This window comes from Durio zibethinus, chromosome 18 (genome assembly GCF_047325235.1).
Source record: "Durio zibethinus cultivar Kanyao isolate XHJ-2024 chromosome 18, ASM4732523v1, whole genome shotgun sequence".
NCBI classification, from domain to species: domain Eukaryota; kingdom Viridiplantae; phylum Streptophyta; class Magnoliopsida; order Malvales; family Malvaceae; genus Durio; species Durio zibethinus.
This window is the reverse complement of record NC_143179.1, coordinates 19,593,074-19,618,203: the sequence shown is the minus strand read 5'-3', so window position 1 is coordinate 19,618,203 and position 25,130 is coordinate 19,593,074. Positions and strand designations below refer to the sequence as shown.

The 25,130-nt window shown below is 29.6% G+C and overlaps 2 protein-coding genes and 1 pseudogene across 3 annotated transcripts; 1 reads left to right on the top strand and 2 right to left on the bottom strand.

Moving 5' to 3' along the window:
* Positions 1-3,440: 3,440 nt before the first annotated feature.
* LOC111299858 (tubulin-folding cofactor C pseudogene) lies at positions 3,441-4,737 on the bottom strand (annotated as a pseudogene).
* Positions 4,738-4,884: 147 nt separating this feature from the next.
* Positions 4,885-8,224, bottom strand: LOC111299859 (large ribosomal subunit protein uL29c-like). Its single transcript, XM_022895346.2, has 2 exons — positions 7,764-8,224; positions 4,885-5,283 (listed from the first exon to the last, which is right to left on the bottom strand). The coding sequence occupies exons 1-2, from the start codon at positions 8,097-8,099 to the stop codon at positions 5,107-5,109; spliced, it is 513 nt and encodes a 170-aa protein (XP_022751081.2). The 5' UTR covers positions 8,100-8,224; the 3' UTR covers positions 4,885-5,106.
* An 11,050-nt stretch (positions 8,225-19,274) lies between these two features.
* On the top strand, positions 19,275-24,540 carry LOC111299857 (ubiquitin carboxyl-terminal hydrolase 3-like). 2 transcript variants are annotated; one of them, XM_022895343.2, is made up of 7 exons: positions 19,275-19,720; positions 20,873-20,989; positions 21,955-22,053; positions 22,256-22,444; positions 23,116-23,297; positions 23,758-24,197; positions 24,299-24,540. In XM_022895343.2, exons 1-6 carry the CDS (start codon positions 19,604-19,606, stop codon positions 24,161-24,163), a joined length of 1,110 nt encoding a protein of 369 aa, XP_022751078.2. In that variant the 5' UTR covers positions 19,275-19,603; the 3' UTR covers positions 24,164-24,197; positions 24,299-24,540. The 2 variants fall into 2 exon arrangements, with proteins under 2 accessions (XP_022751078.2, XP_022751079.2); XM_022895344.2 differs by having other exon boundaries at positions 20,906-20,989; positions 23,758-24,540.
* The last annotated feature ends 590 nt before the right edge of the window (positions 24,541-25,130 follow it).

Below are 25,130 nucleotides of genomic sequence, written 5' to 3'. Positions count from 1 at the left end.
AGATGGACGGAATTGAAACCAATTATATAAGAAACCTGCAAATGTGGCATGCAAATATTTTGTCAAGTAGGGACTAGTTATGAAAACTGAGAGAATCGGGGAGGTCGGTTCATGAAATCTGAGCAGCTAGTATACACTATAAAGTACAAGAGAATCTATACTTGTCAAAAGTTGCGATAAACGTTGCATGCAAAAGCAGGTCACATGGTTGGAGTAGGAGATATTAAGAACAGCATCATCAATATCTGTTTATTGACAAATAAGTATTGTAAATCAAGTCAAAGCTGAAAAGAAAAAGTGCATGGAGATCACATGGTGGGAGTTGGTAAAGAAGCATATGATTTTTCTGTGCACTAAATTCAAATAGGTAAGAGTAAGGCTACCATGCGGACACCCATACTAGCTTTGGCCTCTTCCGGCTTCCCCTTCTGTTGGACATCTGTGAGCTGAACACGAGATCAAGGAACCAATTCAGCCTGTGAAGACCCACAACAGGACCCATATATACAGATAAAAAGCTCTAACTTTATTGTTGAAAGCATAAATCAACCTCCAATGGCTTGAATTGTGTTTAAAAAAGATGGCCAAAAGAACTTTTTTCTATTAAAATAACAGCTGATCACTTACAGCTAAGTGCTATTGCCCTGGTTACAGTCATAATCTATGAGAAGTAGCTTTTAGACAGGAGTGACGACTCATGCAGCATTAAAATGAAAGACTTAAAAGTAGGTGTCAGATCAATAGAGCAGACCATTAAGAGTTTGGAACTAATTGCATACAATTGGTGACAGTTGCCAACCGGTCTTGACAACGTTCAAAGATAAATAACTGTAACATTTGACGATATACAGGATTTCACACCGGCATCTTTATATGTTAGTAATTTAGTATTGATGATTTGATTGTAAAAATCTTTGATAAATATTTAAGAATATTAATTGTATCTATATTTGATAAACAATTTTATTTTTTATCTGAATAAAAATAATAATATGTGTCAAATTTTTGAGAACGAAATGAAAAATGAATAAAATTTCGAAATACCTATCAAATAAAAAGATTAGAATCGATGATATAACACATAATCCAAACTTGTACCCAATTATATTTGTATATTTAATAAATATATATAAATATAAAAAATATATATTCCGTATGTTATTAGTTAGGTTTTTTGTTTTTTTTTTCCTTCAGCCGATTTTTTTTTTTTTTAACTCTCGTTCCTCTGCATAAAGTCATCCCTTGACTTCAATTGGATGGTAAAAGTGGTAAGACACCTTTTGTTAGGAATGTCAATAGCTAGAATATGAATTCGATAAAATTTTTTTATTTCTAAATTTTTTTTATTATATTTATCGTTCTATCTATTATTAACAAATATTTTAAATTTATTTTTTCGAATATTTAATGAATATAAATATTTTTATATTCATAATTTAAAAAATATAAATATAAATTTTTAACTTTTTTATTTTTATATTGTATATTTAGATAATTTTTTATAAATACATATTAATATATTTTTAATAAAATATATTAATTTTGATTAATTTAAAATAATAATTTATATTATTTAATAAAAATTTTGTTTATTAAAATATATATATAAATAAATAGATATATAAAATATGGATGTTACATTACTTGCTTCCATTTTCATTTCTGTATCTAATAAATATTTAAAATTATATCTAATTTTATTTTTATACTCATAATTTAATATCCATTCTCATTTTCATTTATATATAAAAAAAAAAGATTTTCCATTAAATATAAATTAGATCGACATTTTACCCTTTTTCGGTAATAGTGTGAACCGACCATAAAGTAAAAAGTTGTTCAATCTTTTCGTTGCATGAAATCACATGGTACCACTATAATCGACAAGCTAGCCCAAGATTGGTAAACGAGTCAAGCAGAAGAGATACCTGATCCAAGGGACAGCAACAAAGTGCCCAATCTTTAGAACGGATCTCAAAAGGAGTAAAATACACAAATAGTTGGTAGGCAATGTGCCAATGTCCCAGTCGAATCCAGAAGTCTACTAACTAAATCAAACACGCGATAAAGGCTCACAATACCTGCAAAGCTATGACCAATGACGGCTTCGCAGCAAACAAATCGTTTCTAATGTTCATAGCACCTTCGCAACTTCAAACTCCACAAGAGGGACTTTTCTTAAGCTAGGGTATCCATAAATGGCAGAGATGTAGAAGAACCCCGGAAAGTTAAAACAGTCCCCTTTCTCCGAAGCCAGCGTAAACCTGGAAATTGTTAAGCGGCCTATGGAAGTGCTATTGGAAACAATTTTAAACTATTTCAATTTCATAAAGTTATATGGGATAATAACATTTCTATTTTTACTGCAATCAATTCCCGAGATAAATAACAAATTGTGATCAATTAGACGCATGCCTGTCCTCATTTGCAAACTGGAGCACAACGCGCCTCTGCTTCAAAGCCCTGGAATTGCTCTGAGAAACTTGGAGGCAAAGTGAGGTAAAAAAAAAAAAAGGATAATATAGAAAAGAAAAGAAAACGATTACCTGAGCTCTGCAATTAAATTGCGATTTTATCGGTGGAAATCCAAAATAGCAGAGATATGAGATTGAGAAAATGGTGAAGGCGGAGGAAAAATCTATGCGGATTTTTCTTTTTTCCTTTCACTGGACAAGTAGATGCACCAGAGGCAGAAAATTTTTCTCTTTTGTAACATTTGCCTTAGCATGTCTTTTAAGAACACTCTAGCAGACCTGCTCCAAAAGTAACTTGTCTACTAGTGACTACAAGCACCATTAACTCCAAATCATGCATGATTCATTAATACAGAAATCATAGGCAAAGATCGTTTAAGTGATAAATTCTCAATCACAGTACATAAAATGGAAACTTAAACAATTGCCTTTTAAGTAGATGGCCAACTCATTCCACCAAACAGATAACAGGAGAGCTTAAGATTCCCACAGCTAGCTCCAGAAAGAATCCATGCAGCCAAAGAAGTTGGTAACATATTTCAGCTCAATCCAACCACACCCAAAAGCCAGCATCATGTTTATGATTGCCTCATCTAATACCTGTAATTGCTACCTCCAAATTCCCACTATTTATATTGCACATTGAGAGGAAAATGAAAGGAAAATGAGGGAAATTTGGTGGGACAAACAACTAACCACTCAGCCAAAGTTCAGAAACCAATATATTCAACTTTTTAATCATAAACTATAAAAGATTCTTCAGACCTCCAAAATGCCATACATAATTAGTCCTAATCATTTAAAGTAATAACCTCAAGTGCAGGCACACGTGTAAGCCGAATTACGGAAAGCAGAAACATAAAGATTGCCATCATTTAGTAACTTTCATCTTTCATTTGCCATGAGTCTGCCAAAGCAAATCGAAAGCTTGTGATTAACAACAGAAATGAAGAAGAAAGACAAACAGAACAATAAAAATGCAACTTGCCATTTCCGTTTCCATATCTATTTCAAAACAGTGAGATAATAAACATATATTCAAACAAGAGCATAACAACTCAAATAATTCAAAGACCCTAGTTACAAAAACAATCTTGAACTACCTTCAATTACGCTCTCAAAATCCTCAAGCCGAAGCTTTCCAACCCTTTCATTCTCCGGCAAACACACCAATTCGGCGACTGTACAGCTCGCAACCACTTAAAATCATCTACATCCCCCCAATTCCCCGTCTCGTCACTCAACCCTGCCTTCTCTAAATCCATCTCAATCCCTTCATAATCCAAACAATACGGCGCGAATCTCACAACATTGCTGTCCTCAATTATCGGCCTACTCCTCACCCTCAAATAAAAATCACACCTTTTTACCAAATGAATCCTTATCTGATGCGTAGCCAATACGAAAACACACCCTTCCACTTCCTCTATCAAAATCGACCCAATTACCGGCCCCAAGTAAACCTTGCAGTTCTTCAATCTATTCATAAAAACCGCATTGCAGCAGCCAATTAATCTCACTTCGCACGAATCCAGGTCAGATAGCGTAAATTCCCCAATTTCCGTCCCCTTGAATTTCTTCACTAGGGTTTCATATGTTCTATTTCTAAACCCTGGGGAATTAGGGATTTTAAAATTGGCAGTTGAAACGGTGTCGGACTTTACGGGTTCTGGTTCTTTCAAGAGTTCATTTTTCTTTGTGACTTTGTTTTTGAAGGAGAATTTCTTTCTGGGGATCAATTCGGAGTTTAAATCTCGAGATTTTACTTCAAATCGGAGATGGTTTTGAGAGAAGTGCGGACTTCATAAAAAGGAAGGAAGTAAGAGTTCTCGGCGACCAGTTGTTCGAGGTCCGAGATGGAGTAGGAGATATTGGCGAAATGAGATTTGAGGCGAGATGGATCGGATTGAGCAATGAGACGCGAGTCGGTGAGTTGGGAGTCGATGGATTGCTTGGAGTCGGAGAAGCGGGAGAGAAAAGAGGAGGTAGACTCGGAGGGGTTGGTTGAGTCGGATCGGCGAGCCAGTGAATTGTCTAAACGAGCTTGGTGGCGATTGGTCAGGCGATCCAGCATTGCTTCGTGCTTATTCTGTAAATCGGCATCGAGGTCTAGAGTTTTGGTTGGGAGGTTTAGGTCTGACCATTCTTCTTCCATGGTGATTTTGAGGTCTTCCCCTTTTTTGGCTTTGATTAAAGCCAATGTAGATCTGCAGGGACGCTGCTGAAGCAAAAGGCTACAAGAAAAATCTTTTATATATGTACGTATCTAAAGTAACTAGTTATTGTTTTCATGTGACACGACAAGTTTAAACAACACGAAAGGAAAACGAAAACGATCCAGTATTTGTTATCTGAACTCTTTTCACAAGCTTTATTGGTGAAGACTATAAAAAATGAACGCTCCAACAATGAGGATTTAGTAACAATCAGAATTGGTAAGATCGAATTTTTCAAGCGCTTTCCCATCAGAGAAAGAAGACACAGGGCAATAAAAAATCTCAGCTAAACCAAAAATAGAAAGAATCCTAGCTTCAACAACAAAATATTATGCACAAAATGGTCTAAAATAGAAACTGCAACAATTAAAAGAGCTCTTCTCAAGCCATGAAAATGTTTAAGTATCTGGAGTGGCTCAAGCAGCAGATTTCTCAGCTTCTTCGGCTGCCTCTTGCTCTCGCAATTTTATCAAAGATAGGGGTGGCCTCACAACAATGCTTTTCTTCCATTGCCGATCAAGCTTTCTTGACAATCGCTTGTTGATGCCCTCCTCGATCTCTCTTTCCCGTTTAACAGTAAGCATGCGAGCAATCTATCAAGGAGAAAATTTTCTTCGTTACCATAATGTTGAATTCAAAGCTTAAATACATTGTAAAACTACCCTTAATCTTTATAAAGGGGATAAATAATATATGGATAAAGTTCAAGCTCTAATTTGGTGCCTCAGACATGCAATATATATAAAAAAAAAAAAAAACTCGAACATTCACAATAACACGTGAAAGGAACAGAGACATTAGCCATACATTGAAGAAAGTAAAGATTGATTTTCCAGAGCCTCATAAATTTGAAAAATTAGACAGAACAAGTATAGTGTCAAAAAGTTAACCATAAAATTTTTAGGCCAAAAGGAGTACAAGAAAGTTTCCAGGAGTGGCTTCACAATGTTCCAAAACAAGCATCATCAACTATCTGCCCTCTTGTCCCTTTTAGTTTGCAATGTAACCATAAAGAAAATCACAGTATGTAAAATCCATGTATGTTGTCCTTAATTCATTCAGCATGTATAAAATCCATGTATGTTGTCCATAATTCAATTCAGCATGTATATCAGCACCATGAAGAATTACACTGACTTCAAATGATATATGTAAAATGATCAGAATCAACTCCTTTTAAATACCTTTAAAATTGGCATGCGACAAGCATTTTTAACAGTAGAAGAAATCCTATAACAACCCCCTCTGTCTCCCACAACAAAAATAAAATTTTAAATAAAAAAATTGACAAACATGCAAACAAAGGGAAGCATGCTCATCTATGGTCAGCAGAAGCTAATGCAGGCAATATCAGGTCTACGGTATGAGTTATGTTTCACCATGCATTTCAAACGGCAAAGTACATCTTTCCTCCTACCACACACCAATTCTTAACCATGCTCAAAAGACTTCATTTTAGCCTCTACTTTCTTGCAACTGCCAATAAGTGGAGCAAACACACCTAAATGGCTGCTACTTGTACATCAGCATAATTTAACTTTGGATACCATGAAGCTGAGGCAAAAGTTTCAGGTAACTGTCATATTTCTGCATCATATAATTTAAGCAGATTAAAAGTTACCTTTACATAATTTTGCTGTGAGGGAATACCATTAATGTAAAATATATAAAGTATATCAGTAAAAGACAATGGCAAAGGGTTTCTGTCATTAAGTCCAAATACTGTTTCAATATTACCAAACAATTATCTAATAATTGATTGGAGAAGTGCCATAGTATTTGCTAATCTCCGCTTCCACTCAATTTTTAGACATATTGTCTTTGACTGCGAAAAGTCTGAACCAAGGCATAGCAAGAAAATAGCATAATCAAAATATCTGGCAAAGATAAAAGTCTATCAATTGTATCTACCTAGTACAAAATTTAGTGCACTAAGGATCACTTCAAAAAGCAGTTGAATTTAGCCATAATCCAAATAAATCCAAAAAATCTCAATCCACCATTGATAACAACCAAATTTTCCCACCATGCAAGGTCAGCTAGCTATACAGATCAAATTACAACATTCTTCTCCATTTAAGACCATATTCTCAGCAAACTCAGTAAAACTGAGGTCCTTTTATATGGTTCCATCTATGTCCTCTTTGGCCAACATCTTATTCTCTTGAGATAGGAATGAATCCAATTTGACAGAAAACAATTATTACAGAAAAAGTGGAAAACCAGCTAGAGGCAACAAATTCATCAAGAACTGACTACCACAGCCACCACTTGTACAGCCCACCCACCCACTTTTCATCCAAGCATCGCTTCACATGAATAATAGAACATTTCCTCCTTTCACATAAAAGGTTCTAACACCCCTCTTCTCCCAAACCCCACCCTCTAGCCTCCCTACTGAGTTTCATAAGAGGACCAGCATTCGGTCATTACAACATTGGTTTCATTATTTGAGAGTAAAAAGAATACAGAACCTGTTGACTACTCAACCTACTAAATAAAACATGAAAACCTTAATAACCAACCAAATGTATATACAAAAAGGATGATGAATGAATACACAGACACACACATATGCATATCTATAAAAGACAACTCGATCATGGTTAGGCTACTAATAACACATAAAGTTCATTTGTTAAGCTTCTTTTGTTCACAATTTGAAGGCAAATGCATTGCATTGACAAGACCATTCAACAAAATTTTTTACGTTTAGTGATTATACTCCAATTGCTGATTATCGATTAAACAAAATATAGCTATCATTCTCACTCGCATCGTCCAGTCAAAGTTTAGATTTTTGGCAACTCGAATTACAATAAACATGGACTTTTTTTTATATTCCAAAAAAATATTGACATTGTTTTGTGCGTTTCTCAGCAAAGTTCTCTAGCCTCTATCCATAGAAACTTGTGAGATTCTACCCCTACGGAAATTCAAATATTCCTTCATTTCCTTCTGCATGTCTTAAAATAAAATTAAAGTAAAACCCAGATTCTAAAATTCCATGGGAAATCCATTCAACTGCAAGAAAAATAAAATAAAATAACAAAATTTGGGGAAAAAAGAATACGCTTTTGCGCATACGCCGAAACTCGCTAGACTTGAACTCATTACGAACTGATTTCTGAAGACGAAGCATGAAAAGCTCTCCTTTTAACTCAACCACTTCATCGTTGATTTCTTCAGTCGTTTTGGGTCTTATTTCCTTCAATTCCTCTTCTCTCTTTGCCATCATTACCACTGAAGAAAACGCTGATGATTTTCGAACCGAAGTCGTTTGAGAATGCAATCTTTGTGGACATAAGTGCTGGATTCTGACGCCAGTGAAGGAAGTTTTGGGAATTGAAGATTTGGGCTTCGGAGGGAAGGTAACGGTTTTTGCTGAAGCAATTGATAGACTCAACATCTTTGGTTGTTTGGCTTCAGCTCTGTCTTCGTGGCTTTTTCCCCTGTAAGCTCGCTTCCTCTCGAGTTTTATTACTTCAGCTCCGTGTGGAATGCAGATAAGGCAATTTTTTTCTATCGATTTTTCCATTTAAAAATCAGTTAAACTACTTTTTTTTTTTAAATAAAGGTTTTTTATTTTGTTTTTGTTTTTTTTTTTTTTTAAGTAGGGTAAGTTATTAAAATGTTAAAAATATTTATATAATAATATATAAAATATATCAAAATTGTCGGCCATTGGCAGCTCATGGGGACAATTTTTAGTTTTTTTTTTTTAATTATAATAATAATAAATATTTTTAATAAAATTATTTTAAAACAAATTTATCACGTGATATTTCTTAAATTGATAAGTGATTATTTTAATGTTATTTTTTATTCTTTTAAATTTTAAAATAAAAAAGGAAAAAAAAAGGTATGAAGATGATGGAGAGGGAGAAAACTAAAAAATCAAACAATTTAAAAAAAAAAAAAGTAAATCAACTATCCATAATTTTTCTTTTAAATAATCGCTGCTTGACGTGGCACTTGCTAATCTTTCAAAACCCAACAGTCCATATATTATTTAGTGGCCCAAATGGCTAATGTGCTTGAATACCTATTGTTTGGGCTTTTAAATCAAGTCCATCCCTTTTTTTTTGTTTCCTTGAAATTTTAAAGCCCTGCTATGCTAGTTTTATATTAATATTTTCATGTTTTAAATACATTTAAAAATCAAACTATTCTTTATTAATACATCTTAAAATTTGATCAAATATTTAATTTGAATTGTGATAAACCTATAAACTTGATTGACTATAGGTTTATTTGGATAGGTAATAAAATTGGTTTAGATGAAAAGATTTATTAATTTAAAATACAAGATTAGTATATGATATGAAAGTGATACTAAAAAATACAAAAACGACGAGGTTTAAAATTAAAAAAAAAAAATCATATATGAGTTTAATGAAAAATATATATTTTACATTTTAATATCAATATGAATTATGATATATAATTTTTATATAAAACAAGCATTAATACACAAATTATCAATATTTTTACATAATATAAATATACGAATTATTAGATTATTAAAAATAACAATGATTGTGAAATTAGATTAGATTTAGTATTATAATAATAAAATTAAAATCAATAATAAAAATATATTTTAATATAAATACAATGATTACGATGAAAATTTTCAAATTTATATTAAGATTCACTTATTCTAAAATTTTTCCCTTACAATATACGACTAAAGAGGGTTTGGTTGGGTGAATATGAGATTGTCTTTCAGAATGTTGTTATTAGATATTCAAATTCCCACATTTAATTGGGGGTCAGATTCTTAAATATAATCTCAAATTTTTAACTGTATCAAAGTATAGGAATTAAAAACTCACCTCTACATATGATTTTTTAATATTCCAAGGGGCAAGTTACTTTTATCTTATATTTGACTTAAATAAAAAAATATTTTTTAATCTTTTTTACCCTTTTGAAAATCAAGGTATGATTAGTTTGTTGTTCTTTTTTTAAAATGTCAAATATTGCATTTGTTAAAAACAAACACAATAATTGTTATAATTTTTTTTTTAAATTTGTGAAATTAACGTGAAAAACAAACATACTTAATTATTACGTGATAATTAAAAATAATACAGTATTTGACTACATTTGTTTTTAATTTGTTAATTTTTAATTAAATGCAGTTAGTTACTATGTTATAATAAAACTTAATGTAATATTTGATTGTAGTTGTTTTAAAAATATAATTATTTTTTTAACACAATCAATTACTACGTTATATAATAAAATAACTTAATATTTGATTATAATTGTTTTAAATTGTCAATTGTTATTTTAACATTGTCAATTACTTCATTATAATAAAATTTCCGTAATATTTGATTTTAGTTATTTTTAAAATATAATTATTTTTTGTAACACAATCAATTACTGCATTATAATAAAAATTAATGCAATATTTTATTGTAATTGTTTAACTTTGTTAATTGTTATTTTAACGCATTCAATTACTACCTTATAATAAAAATCAATGCATTATTTGATTATAATTGTTTTAAATTATCAAATTTTTTTATGTATTCAATTACTGCATTATAATAAAAATTAACGTAGTATATGATTGTAATTGTTTTTAAAATATAATTTTTTTACGCACTTAATTACTGAATTTTCAAAAAAATTAATGCAATGTTTCATTTTAGTTGTTTTAAATTTTCAATTGTTTGTTATAAAGCACTCAATTACTATATTACAATAAAAAGTAATGTAGTATTTTACCTAATTACTATGTAATAATATAAATTAACGCAATATTTGATTATAGTTTTAATTTGTCAAGACTTATTTTACTACATTATTAATTGGTAACATAGTAATTGAAAATTTGAAAAATCAATAATAATTTTAATGCAGTATTTATTGTCAATTACTACATTTATATTGAAGTAAACGTAATAATTAACAAGCTTTTTTTTCATTAGAATACTGCAATATAATGATATAACGCAGTAATTGATTTTATTTACTACGTTTCCTTCGTTACAAACATAGTAATTGAGAATTCTCTCTTGAAAATCGAGTTTTTGATAGACCTGATAATATTAAACATAACACAAAAATGATACAAATAAAAGACATGAAATGACATGGTTTAAAATTTTAGCAAAAATCATAAATAGGTTTAATAAAACAAAAAAAAAGTATTTCATATTTTCGTGTTGACGTGAACTGTGATACGTAATTTTCATTTAAGCACTACACGAATTATTAATACTTTACATGATACAAATACATGAATTTCTAAGTTTAGCTCTGACATTACAAACGTACGTATATCTAATCAAATAAAAGCCTTTTTTTTTTAAGAATTCATTGCTACGTTATTGACGTAAGAAATGCAATATTGCTTTTCTTTAACTTTGTTGAATAACAAAAATCATCATATTTTTTTAGACAACATCAAAAGATCTTTAGCATAGACTTTTTTATTTCAACTAGCATCAGCATCAGCTACAAACTTGGATTTCATCTTCATCTTATTTAATTTATCTTCTATTTATCAATAAACAGTATCTCTACTTATCCTGACTACATCATGATCTATTCTTCATTATTAGTTTGATTGAAATGTGTACTTGTTTTATTTGTTTAGATTTGTTTAGATTTTGGTTGTAGCCTTGATCCACATATATTTTGTTGCTACAAATTTTATTATCAATTTTTTGGATTTTTTTAGTTTTCATGTACAAAATGCACATATTTGCTTTAGATACATGTTTTCAATATTAACTAAAATGTTTGATCTACACAGTTATGACTCATTTATCACCAATATCTCATAAACAATTCTGATAACAAATTTCATAAAAATCATAAGAATGATGATTACAAAGAAAGGGTTTACTCAAACACTTGATCCATAAATTCATTTCTTGAAATGTTGGTAAAAGACTGACTCGGGATCGTGTTAGTTCGCATTAATGCCAACTGTGCTTCAATGCAGCAATTCGTTGCTATTGTTCATCAAGTTATTGCTGTTGTTGCTCTATTATCGTTATAAATTTTTTCGTCTTGGAAGTGTGAGGTTTAAATTGAGTTTTTAAATATTCTTGTGTAGAAACAAAGTGCCCTTTAACACGATCAAGTCTATCCTTTGAACTGAAAGCTAAGGTAAAAACATCTTCACCATCACTAATGGATATTTCACTAGCTTAGACTTTCAAAGCAATGTCGTCCTAAAACATAAAATGCAGATGTCAATGAATACAATATATTAAGATACATATATGGTGAACTAGTAGCAATTAAGATATAAATACGAAATGAACATACCATTTTCTTAGCCATTTCTTCAGCTGTTTCATTTTCATAGGTTCTAGATTTGGACATATGAGCTTTTTTTTAAACATCACATCTTGGTATTTCCTCGCCAAAGCTGGATGTTTCCTAAACCAATATGAAAATATAAGTTGGCAACAGTAATTGCTATTGAAAATCAAGTGTATAATAATTGGTAAAAAATACTTACAAGCTCATACTTGATATTTGCATACCTTTTTTTTAATACTCGATGATGATAAATTTTTTGGGCTCGTATTTGCTTTTAGGCTTCTTTTATTTTCTGTAAAAAAAAATAAATAACCAAATTTCAAAATATCTCACCCGAAACAATTGTATTATAAAAACAAAAGAAAATTGATATGCATGTGCTGAATTTATCTGATAGACAAGTTGATACAAGCTTCATCCACTTTTCATCACTAATAATATCTAAATATGTTGATGGGGGATGAGCCAATAATTCAGCATTGTCAACAACTGATAGAATATATTTTGTTGTCAATCTACTTTTAAAATCCCTAAATCTAAATTTAGCGGATTGCAAGAAAAAGTTTTTATACTCACATAGGATGTCAAAGCATTCCTAAAAGATTAAATACAAATATGTTAACATGATCGTACTTGCATTTCATACATAAAACACATTCAAATAAAAAAGTTTGTATTTGGATATTATAACTTACCACAACCAAATCCTATATTTGTTCTTTTGAATAATCTGAAACCTTTCTCCAACTTTAGTAGTTAATGGATAGTGTCTGTCGAACAATAGCTCCAATATGACTAACCATCTTTGCTGCAACATCTAGCATAGGCTGCCCATCTGTATTGAAGTCAATATGTATTTTTTCCAATTCATTTAACTAACTTACCACATCCCCTAATTTCTTTAAAAAAAATGATGTGTTAACATAATCAGAAAAAGATGACATGTATTTTTTGAAAGCCATAATATCAACAAATCTATACACAGTTAAAAATAGAATTACATTAGCATATCACCAAGCAAATTATGAACACGAATATCATAATACTTGTATATCTTATATTCATAATATCAATCAAATGTTATGTATATCATTTTATTGGTATGCACATGTTTCAAACCATGCTTGATTATTGCAATTGGTATTTATTTTTATAACAATAAAATACAACAAATAAATATACAAATCTCCTTTAAAGACCTTTAGTTTGCTGGTTCATTGGCACTTGAAAAAAAGATAAATAAATATAATGATTGAAACTTAAAAGAAAAAATAAGTATTAATTATAATGATTTCTCGATTTGGTATGCTTAATTGCTTAAGAAAATTAATGGATGTGGATCACATGAAGGGCTTGAACCTTTTATGCTTATATCTATAAATGTCTAAGCCGAATATGTGTGAATCTATCTTTCACAATTGGCTTCACAATTAATCTCATGCAATAATGCTTCGACACACTATCAAATAACCAATTTTTTTTTTCTTTTTGGCCCACTATTTTTGTCATGATTCAACCACAATGAAAGGGTAATATAACTTATATGTTGAAAAAGACTTGACCTTTACACACTTTTTTGTTAACATCATGATATAGTAATAAAGTTTGTATAATCTTTACGATTAGTAGTTTAAAAATGGTAAAAGAACAAGTATTTTACCTCAAACAACGGCACAAGACAATGACAATGGTGACGGTGGTTAAGGCGACAAGGATATGGTAAGGGCAGCACTGACAGTGGTCATGGCTTGTGGTTTTTGAGATGGGTTTTAGGGTAATTACTTTGTAAATAAGGTGAATCGAATAATGGGCAGGGTTTGTGGGTTTGTTTTGTTTTAACAAAATAAAAAGATCAATTACTATGCTAACAAATGCAGTAATTGCTAATTGTATATTACCTCAAACGACAGCACAAGACAACGACAGTGGTGATGATGGTTAAGGTAGTAAGGATATGGTAAGGGTAGTACTGATGGTGGTCAAGACGGCTTATGGTTTTTGATATGGGTTTAGGGATAATTACTTTGTAAATAAGGTGAATCGAATAGTGGGTAGTGTTTGTTTTATTTTAACAAAATAAAAAGATCAATTATTGCATTTATATGCTAACAAATGCAGTAATTGCTAATTGTAAATTTTCAAATACTACGTTATTTTGGTGTATAACGTAGTAATTGATATTGTATTTATTTCATGAAAATCAATTATTGCGATGATATTATTATAACGCAATATTTGATCATTGTTTAAGCTTTTAAAACAATTAAATACTGCGTTACTCTGGTGTATAATGGAGTAACTGATACTTGTATTTATTTCATGAAATCAATTACTGACCTGAATGTTGTATAATGCAATAAGATACATTGTATCTTAATGCAATGTATGCTATCTTTCTCATACATTGTATCTTATTTTATTCAAAAAATCTTATGCTACATTATATGCTATAATTTGTGATAGATTTTATTTGATTCAGAATTTTGTGATACAATTTGTCAATATACATTATATATTATTTGATTCAGAAATGCTTATGCTGCGTTAGATACATTGTATTATGTATATCATAATACAACATAAGATATTATACTTGTAAAACTGTATCTGTATATTTGAATAATCAAATATTTTTTAATTGTAAAAATAAAATTATCAATTATTGCGTTTAAAACCAATAAAATGCAATTTTTGAATGTTTTTATGCTTCTCAGGACTAAATAAAAAACGACATTACTTTGATTCATAACTTGGTAATTGATACTTTTATTTATTTCATACATTCAATTATTGTGTTGCTATGGTGTATAACATAGTATTTGATACTTGTATCTATTTCAGACAATCACTTATTACATTGCATTGCATTGATTTGTTTTAAAACATAGCAATTGAACTTGTATTTATTTCAGTAATTAATTAGTTTTTATAGGATATAGTATCAAATAATTGTAAATCAAACCAAAATTCTCAATTACCATGTTGCATTGGTTATAAACGCAAAATTTGAGAATTTTTTTCAAACAATCAAATATTGCGTTGGATTATTTTTATAACACAATAATTGATATTGATATTTATTTAAAAAATCATATATTACTACATGGATTTCTTTCATAACATAATAATTGATTATTGTCATTGCTTTAAGACAATAAATTATTGTATTGCATAGTTATATAACGTAATATTTGATAAATATAATTATTTAAAAACATTTAATTATTGGGTTGTCTAGTTGTATAACACAATAATTGATCATTATAATTATTTTTTAAAACAATCTAATTAATGTGTTGCTTTGTTTTGTAATGCAGTAATTGATAATTGACATTACATTATTTTGTTGAAAAATTGTTGTATTCATTATGCAAAAAAAGATATTATAATAAAAATATAAGAATAAATAATCTTACATTTCCTCCAACCAAACACAAAAATTTTAAAATAAAATTTCATGAAAAATCACATTTTCCTCAAATTTATATTTTTTCAAGTATCATAATTTTTTTTTTTAAATTTAAAATTTTACGAATCAAATACCCTCCAAAAAATAATCTATAGATATTTCGAGGTGCTATCCAAATGCACTTACACTAACCTCAACAAAAAAAAAAAAAAAAAAAAGCTTAGATTTCATCGTACCATACCCTAGCTCAGCCCATGAACAAACAAGTATAGCTAGTTTGTATTGCCAAAATTTTGGTTCTGTTTATAAAATGAGATTAAAATGGAAGAACTTTCACAGTTGCTATTCAGCGGATGACAATTTTTTATTTCTTTTTTATTTCAATTTTCCAGCATACAATTCAAACTCTACATTTTCCATATGCTAACAAACATTATCAAACAATATGTGTCACGTTTGCTTAAACAAAAGAAAATTGCATTCCTTTTTAATAAAAAAGAAGTTTGAAAACACAATTTCCAAACAAAACATAACATTTTTCAAAACCCTTTTCTAACCAACCCACTTCTTTCCTTTAAGTTAACTATTTTTCTTGCTTATGTACGACTTCAGTGCCATAAGAGGGAAAAAATAAATAAGGAGGAAATTTTCAATGAACAGTCAAAAAAATATAATACAGATAATAATGTGAGCAGTCACCACCACTTTGAAAGTCAACAAAACATAAAAACTAGTGGGATACGTGGGCAATCCACCTTCTTTGCCAGTGCCGTTCGCCGCCGGCATTAATGCAAGTAGGGTTTGCTTTTCGATTGTGGATGATCTAGAAGGCATTAATTATTTAATTAATTGATGCTTTTCAATTGATGAAAAATTGCATAGAAATTTCTTAGCTTCTTCTTTTATCACCCCTAAATAAAAACAGAATTTGGTTAATAAGTGTTTAGTGAAAATAATGCATGCAAAAAAATTTTTAAATAGTATTTTAATTATCCTTAAATAATGTTTATAGAACGGACCATTGTTTTTATTAGTCATACAATTTTATTTTTTTAATACATTCGAATTCATAATATTAACTGTTAATTATCATATTAAATTAAAAAAATATTACCATAAATAATATTTTAATTAACCTTAAAAATATTCTCATAACATTCATTAACAAAATTCATATAAATAAGAGCTATTGACTCAATATCCACTCAAATATAGGAGCATTTGTTTTGATTAAATGTATTAGTCAATCGTGTAAAATATTTGATGAAAACTAAATTCGGATCTTTAATAGGGAATTTTTTTTATGTAAGCACCAAATTATTAAAAATAAGATAGTTTATAATCAAATTATCAATAAAAAATTGTTAAAAATTACCAATTAAAAATTGTTGAAATAATATTCATTACCAAATAAAAAAAAGTTTAATTAATTTATTAATTTTTATTAGAAAAACAAAAAAAAAATACATAGAAAATATTATCAAAATCACCATATCAATTAAATATATATATATTAAAAAAAAAAAGAGAAAAAGTATATTGAGGTTAAAAATTGAAAGCATAACAATCTACACCTATGTTAAAGTTATCCCCATCCAAGCATATTAAGTTATTTGTGAAATTGAAACATGATTTAAAACAAGTCTGTGGTAACATTAATTATGATTTCAAAATTAATTAAAGAATTGAGTGATATATTTTAGGTTTGATTTAGACTTTTACATCATAATTTTGAAGTTAATCATGTAACTGTGTAAGGGCGACTCAATTGTTGAGTTGCCCATTGGTTGGCACATAGAAATCCCTTTTTTTTTTTGGTATTTTTTGTCATTTTATTTTAGGTTTATTTTATTTTGCTTCTAGGTTTATTTTGTTTTGTTTTATGTATTTTTTATTTTTTATTTATTGATTTGGTTAATTGTTTGTTTATTTTTTATTTACATATTTAAAATTTTAGATTATGAATATTTTTTAATTATTTAACAACATAAAAACTAAAAATATGAATTAAATAAATAAATTTATATATTTTTTATAATCTAACTATTACTTTAGCTCTTGGAAAAATGAGCTAACACTTGGTCAATGAAGGTACTTACTTGAATAACATGTGTCTTTAATTGTGAGATTTAATTGAATTGATCGAGTTATAATTCGTAAATTATAGAGTTTGCAATAAATTAGTTCATGGATACTATTTACTAATAGTTTTATTTTTATTTTAAATTACATGAATTTAATTATTTATAAACTTAGAATTATAGAGGCATATACTAAAATTTTGAGATTTTAAATTGAATAGATTTAAAATTGAATATATAAAATATAAGTTTAATAATTATAGAGAAGCGAGTGTTAGTAAGATTAAGTTGGATGGTGATGTAGTATTAAAAAATAATAATTTTCAATATTTGAGATAAATTATTTAGAGCAATATTGAAATAAAAAATGATATAAATCATAAGATTCACGTAAGATAAAGTGAGATGACAAAATGCGTTGGATGTGTTATGTAATCGTAATATACCTTTAAAGTTAAAAGCGAAATTGTGTAAAATAATTGTAAGACTTGCATCGTATAAAACTGAGGGTGTTAAAGAACAACATAAGAAGAAAATGAGCATGGCTGAGACGAAGATACTTAAATAGATGTGTAGTAAGATTAAAAAAAACAAAATAAAAAATGAAGACAATTAAAAAAAATTAAAAATAATCTGAATTGAAAAAAAGATGAAGACCGTTTGAAATGATTTAGACATATGAAACGTAAGCTTTAATGTGCACCAATTATAAAAAAAATGAGCTTCTCAATTTAAGAGAAATCAAAACTTTAAAAAATATATTACGAAAGACATGCATGCAAATAACAAAAAATTATATGAGGGTTAAGACAATATATGAAAATGTTTTTCTTATAGCAATGAGTGACGCAAAAAATTATTCAAAATTAAGATTTAACATGATTTATTTTTTGATATTTCATACAACCAATCATAGAATTACAAGATATAAAACTTAGTTCAAATTCATGGTATTCATGAAACCAATTAATTTTAGATAAATATATTTCGTACTTAGTGTCATTTAAATTTAGTATTTTAAGTCTAAAGTCATATCCACTATTGAATAATATAAATAACATGAATTTGACCCAAAATTACATGATCTAACTATTTATAAAATTTAGCCATTCATAAATCTATAATATCCATGAATTCAATTAATCGTGATAAATGTACTTCTTAATTAGTGTAATTTAAGTTTAACATATATAAATACCCATTAATCTAATTCATATTGTTATATTTTAGTTTCAGTATAATGACCCATTAATCAATTTCAAATTATTATATTTTAATTTATTTTTTATGTTTGAATTACAAGTATAGTTATTAGTTTGTATAATTAAAAATTAAGTTTTATTTTTTTAATTTGGCACTAGAGGGTTTCCAGCTCAATACATTCCCTCTTTTAGCATATTCAAACTCAAATAATAATGAAGGAAACACATTCTTTTTGTTACTTAAACCAATCATTAGTTAGTAATTAAATTTTAATTTATAATTTATGCATCAATGAAATTTTAATTAAATGAATTTATTAATTTATTCACATTAGATATTATTTTGTAAGTATATATTATTTGTTTACCAAATAAAATTATTATTACTCATTAAACCGGGTAAAATTTTTCTAGTAATAATGAAAAAGGAAAAGTCTTCTGTTTATTACAACTCATCCAAATCTCCATTTATTTCAGTTTACAGCTTGGCAATCACGTGACCTTTGGGTGGCACTGGTAATAGTAAATAAGAAGGCGTCAATAGTCATTTATATTTATTTAGGTTCATTTTTTATTTTTCCCAATCCTTTTTGCTAGCCTAATTTATTAATTAAATTAAATTTTTATATTTTATGCCACCAGTTTTTTTTTCCTTCTTTAATTTCTTCGTCTCGCGGCTCTGTCAAAACGAAACAAAACAAACCCTCGTTTTCTTTGTTCTTTGTCACTGGCCCAAAAGGAAATAGAAAAACAAGAAAACAATTTTATTGTTTTTTTCTTTCCTTCCTCTAAACGAACCCTAAGACAAATTTAAACCAAACGGAAGAGAGCAAGATCGAGTCAGTCGTGAATGCAGAGATAAAATCGCTGTGTTGAATCGGTCGGAAGAAGATCTGAGTTCGAGTTATAGACAGAGTTAATTTTATAAATGGGCGCGGCGGGTTCGAAACTCGAGAAAGCTTTGGGCGATCAGTTCCCTGAAGGCGAACGATATTTTGGCCTTGAAAACTTTGGCAACACCTGTTATTGTAACAGCGTCTTGCAGGTTTTTTTACTCCTTTTTTTTTTCAATAACAATGCAATTTTGAATCTAATTCGATTTTTCTTTTTTTTTTTGGTCAAAAAGTTATGTTGAATTTGATAGTTTTATGTTAATTTCAATATTTTGAATTTGGTTGATTTTGAATTTCCAGCTTTGAACAATTTTCGAAAAATATTTTTCATTTATGCAAATTTATTGAGGTACATGTTTTATATTATTTTCTTTGCAAGTATTCAAGGTTTGTACTTTTTGTTTGCTGTAGCATTTCTCTGGTAATCCCTTGTTAATGGTTTTGATAGTGTTCATTTGACTCATTGATAGCAGTAGAAAGCAAGTAAATCTGGGAAAATCCTGAAGCGAATTGGTTGGATTCGATACTATCTTTTTCATGTTTAACAGTGAATATCTGTGGTAATTGGATGCCATGTTGAATTCAGGTGGCTTGCTTGTCACAATTTAGATAAAAATTAGAGATTTATATCTTAGATATGCTTGCTGAGATGATGTAGACCAGATATCAACCATGATGGATCTGAACTAAGATTAGAAAGGGAAAGCAGTCTAGGGGATGGATGTTGTTGGTAATAAAATAAATGATATCAAATTCATCATTACTATTAGGGTAGTTTAGATTTTATTCTTAATGCTTATATTTAATATTTTTAATATTGCTTTTGTTCTCAGTTCATTTAAGTTGGGTGGTTGTTGTAAAGTTGAGTTTTGTTAAATATTTTTATTTGGTTATATTGGTTTATGCATGGTATGATAGCTTTTGGATTTTGAAGTTTCATGTGGCATAGATAGGTTGGCTTAGATTAACACAACATCTGAATTGTTTGAACAGTTATTTCCAAATAAATGCAACTATAGTGTTTAAGTGCTATATACTCATTACCAGACTCTTTAGTTTCTATGTCTTTTTTTTTTTTCATTTCTGCTATGGGACTCTTGACACCTTTGCTGATACTTTATTTTATTCATTGCCTTCTAATTAATTTTACAGGATTAGAACATGTATGGTAATTTGGGAAGGAGATGGAAATCCTAATGGTCTTATGTTGACATGTTGAGTGTAGATATTTTTATTTGAAATTGGGCAACAATGCACTCTTAGCTTCAAATAATGTCTTATTTTATTTTCTCAATTTCTTTCAGGCACTTTATTTTTGTGTCCCATTTCGTGAACAGCTGCTAGATTATTATTCAAGTAACAAAAATGGCACTGATGCTGAAGATAATCTGCTGACATGCTTGGCAGATCTGTTTACACAGGTAATAACTCCTCTAAAAGTGTAGTCTTATTGAGTTGCATTCCTCTATCTTTGATGCATAACTACTAGGTCTTTAGAGTAGATTTGTTTTTCTGCCTAAGTGGTTTTTGGTGTTATAATTGTCCATGGTATTGCAATGTTTTTTTTTTAAAAGTCAAAGCATTTCTTTTCAAATATTGTTCAGACCAAATAGCAACAGTAGTTTTTTTATTCTTTTTACCATAACAATGTGCATAAGTTGCAATGCCTTTTTCTAGTCTTGACCTTGATTTCCAAGAATGATCCACTGATTTGATTCATTTAGTAGTTTTTTGTTTTATTATTAGACATGCTAGAAGCCCATGTGCAATTAGTTAGAACTATGAAAGCCCAAGATATCATCTTCATGATGTGATGAAGATGGTTCACTTGTAACCTTTTAACAAGATGTGATCAGAAATGAAGATTACTGTTGTTGTTGCATGGCTTATTACCATAAGTTCTCAACACATTTGCATGAGGATCTTGCTTCATACAAGAAAGAATGATGTATGTGCAATTTTTTAAAAATCTTTTTTAACATTAGATAAGTCATTTTTATCCGTAAATCATATTAGATTTTATGCATTTGTATGATATGCTTCATGTCCCTGTGAAAGAGTTTCTTTCTCACAATTGCTTCTCTTTTTCAGTTTCTTTCCTTTCCCTTTCTTTAATGAGTTTGCTTTGATACTTCAGTAATTGCAGATTATCATCCTTTTAGGAAATTGCTTAGATCCGCGGAAAATGTTGTCTGAGTTTTTTCTTTTTGGCCTAGTCCAACATTTCAGCTGTAGTTGGGAAGATGATGCTTAGTTTTTAGAAAATGTTGTTAATGAACTAGTATAACTTTCCTCCCCACCTTCTCTCCTTTAGTTAATCGTGCCACATATGTGGATTTTACTTGATCGCTACTGGGACCAACAGTTGGTTATTCATTATGTTTAGATAAGTTCACAGAAGAAGAAAACAGGTGTCATTGCTCCAAAACGCTTTGTACAGAGATTGAAGAAACAAAATGAGCTTTTCCGCAGCTATATGCATCAGGTAATGGAGTCCTTTATATTTGTTTGGCTCAAGTACCTTATTCACTTACTCAAAATTGACAATCTCTTTTTCTTGATTCAAGGTTTCAACTAGTATAAAGTTGTAGCTTTTTCCTGGCATGTCAACCAAATATTGATTTTCTTTATTATCTTTAATTGAAAATGCAGAAGAGAATAACTATTTGTATCTCTTTTTTTGGTAGGATGCTCATGAGTTCTTGAACTTTTTGCTAAATGAACTTGTTGATATACTGGAGAAAGAGGCTCAAGCAGCAAAAAATGAGGCAGAAACTTCGTCACCATATGAAAAGACTGCAAATGGGACAAAGAATCCTCAGGCAAATGGTGTTCAAAAAGAGCCTCTGGTTACCTGGGTACACCAAAATTTTCAGGTGAGTTTGCTGGTTATATTCCTATATTCTGATCAATCATTCTAGCCTTGTGTTACGTTTACTTTGCTTGACATGAAATTCAGATGAAATCAAGTTATTTTCTTTGTTCAGGTTATATCTAAAACAAATCATTAGATACTATGAAACTTGAAACCTCGGTGATGTGACTAAAAATTGTAGGAATATATTAGATCTGGAAAACATCCGTGTAGAAAAATTAATCTAATCTGTGCACTAATAGACACAGAAAGTGAATTAAATGCAAGCATTACTCTCTTGAAATGCTTTGGACATCATAGCTAAACCCCTTTTACATGTCCTTATATGTAGGCTGCATCATAAATTAATATTGGTATTTGCATTACAGCTTTTCTTTTACTCATATAATTATGATATCTCATTTATAATCCATAAGATAACAATGATGAAATGGTCACTGCCTCTGTCTTTTCCCCTTTAACAGTATATTTATTGACAATGTTTATAAAGGAATGCTAGACTTTGTTGACAATGAATGCTTTACATTATCAGTTTATTTATTGACAATATTTATTGGCAATCTTTTCCCTTCTTCTCTGAGTGCTGCTGTGTGTATGTGCGAGTGTTTCTACGTGTTTGTAATCAATTATTTTAGGAAGAATCTCATTATCTCATGGGGCAATTTGAGACAGGGAATACTTACCAATGAGACAAGATGCTTGCGATGTGAGACAGTGACAGCAAGAGACGAAACTTTCTTTGACTTGAGCCTTGACATTGAACAGAATAGCTCAATAACTAGCTGTTTGAAAAATTTTAGTTCTACTGAGACATTGAACGCTGAGGACAAGTTTTTCTGTGACAAGTGCTGCAGGTAATTTTCCTTTGTATGCGGTTTTTTTTTTTTTTTTTTTGTCACTTGATATGTTTTACGGCTTAGGATTCAACTTGTAAAGTAGTTTACATTGACAACAAATATTTCACTTGACTCCTGTCATCCTGTGTGAGATTTTCAGACTGGCCAGCCAAGAACAAATATGTAAAATTGAGGTTTTGTCAGTAAAAGAGGTCAATTCTGGTCATGGACTTCAATCAGATATTAATTTTAGAGATAGAGGCAAAACATACATACCTCATGATTATCCTTTTCTTATAACAGTTCAAACATCAAACTTGCATGGTGCATTTAACCAGTTTGTCTTCATAAATACCTTGTAACTTGTTACAAAGCTTAAAGTATGGTATTTTGATGGTTCCGAAGTTGCGTGTCATAGTCATTATAATGATAAACATGTAGAAAGGAATATCTATCGCTGATGTTTATTTACTTGTAGTTTGCAAGAAGCCCAGAAGAGAATGAAGATAAAGAAGCCTCCTCACATCCTTGTTATCCATTTGAAGCGGTTCAAGTACATTGAGCAGCTTGGCCGGTACAAGAAGCTCTCCTACCGTGTTGTGTTTCCGCTTGAGCTGAAGCTGAGCAATACCATGGAAGATGCAGATTCGGAGTATTCTCTATTCGCTGTAGTTGTTCACGTGGGAAGTGGACCTAACCACGGTCACTATGTTAGCCTGGTGAAAAGCCATAACCACTGGTTATTTTTTGATGACGAAAACGTGGAGATGATTGACGAGTCCGCAGTTCAGACATTTTTTGGGTCAGCCCAGGAGTATTCAAGTAATACAGATCACGGGTATATCTTATTTTATGAAAGCCTTGCTGCAAACAACAAGAGCTGAGAAGGGGGTTTCATTTTACCATGAGTTACAATGAGTAGGTATTCTAATCACTCAGACCTCATTCTTCTTGAAATACCTATGCTTATTAATTTTTTCGCTTCTTTTTTTTTTCTCATTTTCCAACCTTGTGGGAAGATCTGGCAGATATCAGTGAGATAATGTGGGTTGTGAGAAAAATGTATACTTAGGTTGTTGCCATGTACAGTGGATGGTACACTATCCTTTTGTTTCTTTTTTTTTTTTTTTTTTTTTTTTTTTTTCACAATAAGGGGAAGAAAAGAGCAGTGTATATGGTGTGAGAATATCACAGAGACAGTTTGTATTCTTCATGGTTGAGAATGTTTTAACATTAGCAATGCAATTGGGATTCCTTCCAACTTCATAGCTCGATGGTTTTTTTAGTTTTTCTTTTCTTTTCAAAAAACAAATTCAGATCCAATAACCAATATTCCACTCATCCAGACACTGAATATCATTATTTGAGTATCAAAAGGAAAAGAGAACAAGCAACAGTGCAGCTGGAAATAAACGAACTTTGCCTTTGGGGATTTTATAGCTGCATGATGGACCATAAAAAAAAACCTTTGATCGGCACCATGGCCGATATAATCTGCAAAGTTGGTAGGCCAATATAATTTCAAAAATAGTAGGATTCTTCAACCATAGGGAGTATAACATAGAGCAAGTTGTGTTCGTGTTTGTTTTGTTTGGAATTCATGTAAAATATAAAAATTATTATATCAATAAATCAAACATGAAATACATTTATTGTTAAATTCATATATAATTTTTTGTAAAATTTTAAATTGTCACTTTCATTTTTTTTTTCATAAAGGTTAAAAAGCTAATTTAAGCTCAAAATTTTATTCAAATTGATTTGCAACTGAATTCTAATTAAATTAAATTGATAAACAAAAATTAAAAAATCGAAACATAAAAAAATTCGATCCACAAAATCTAAATCCCA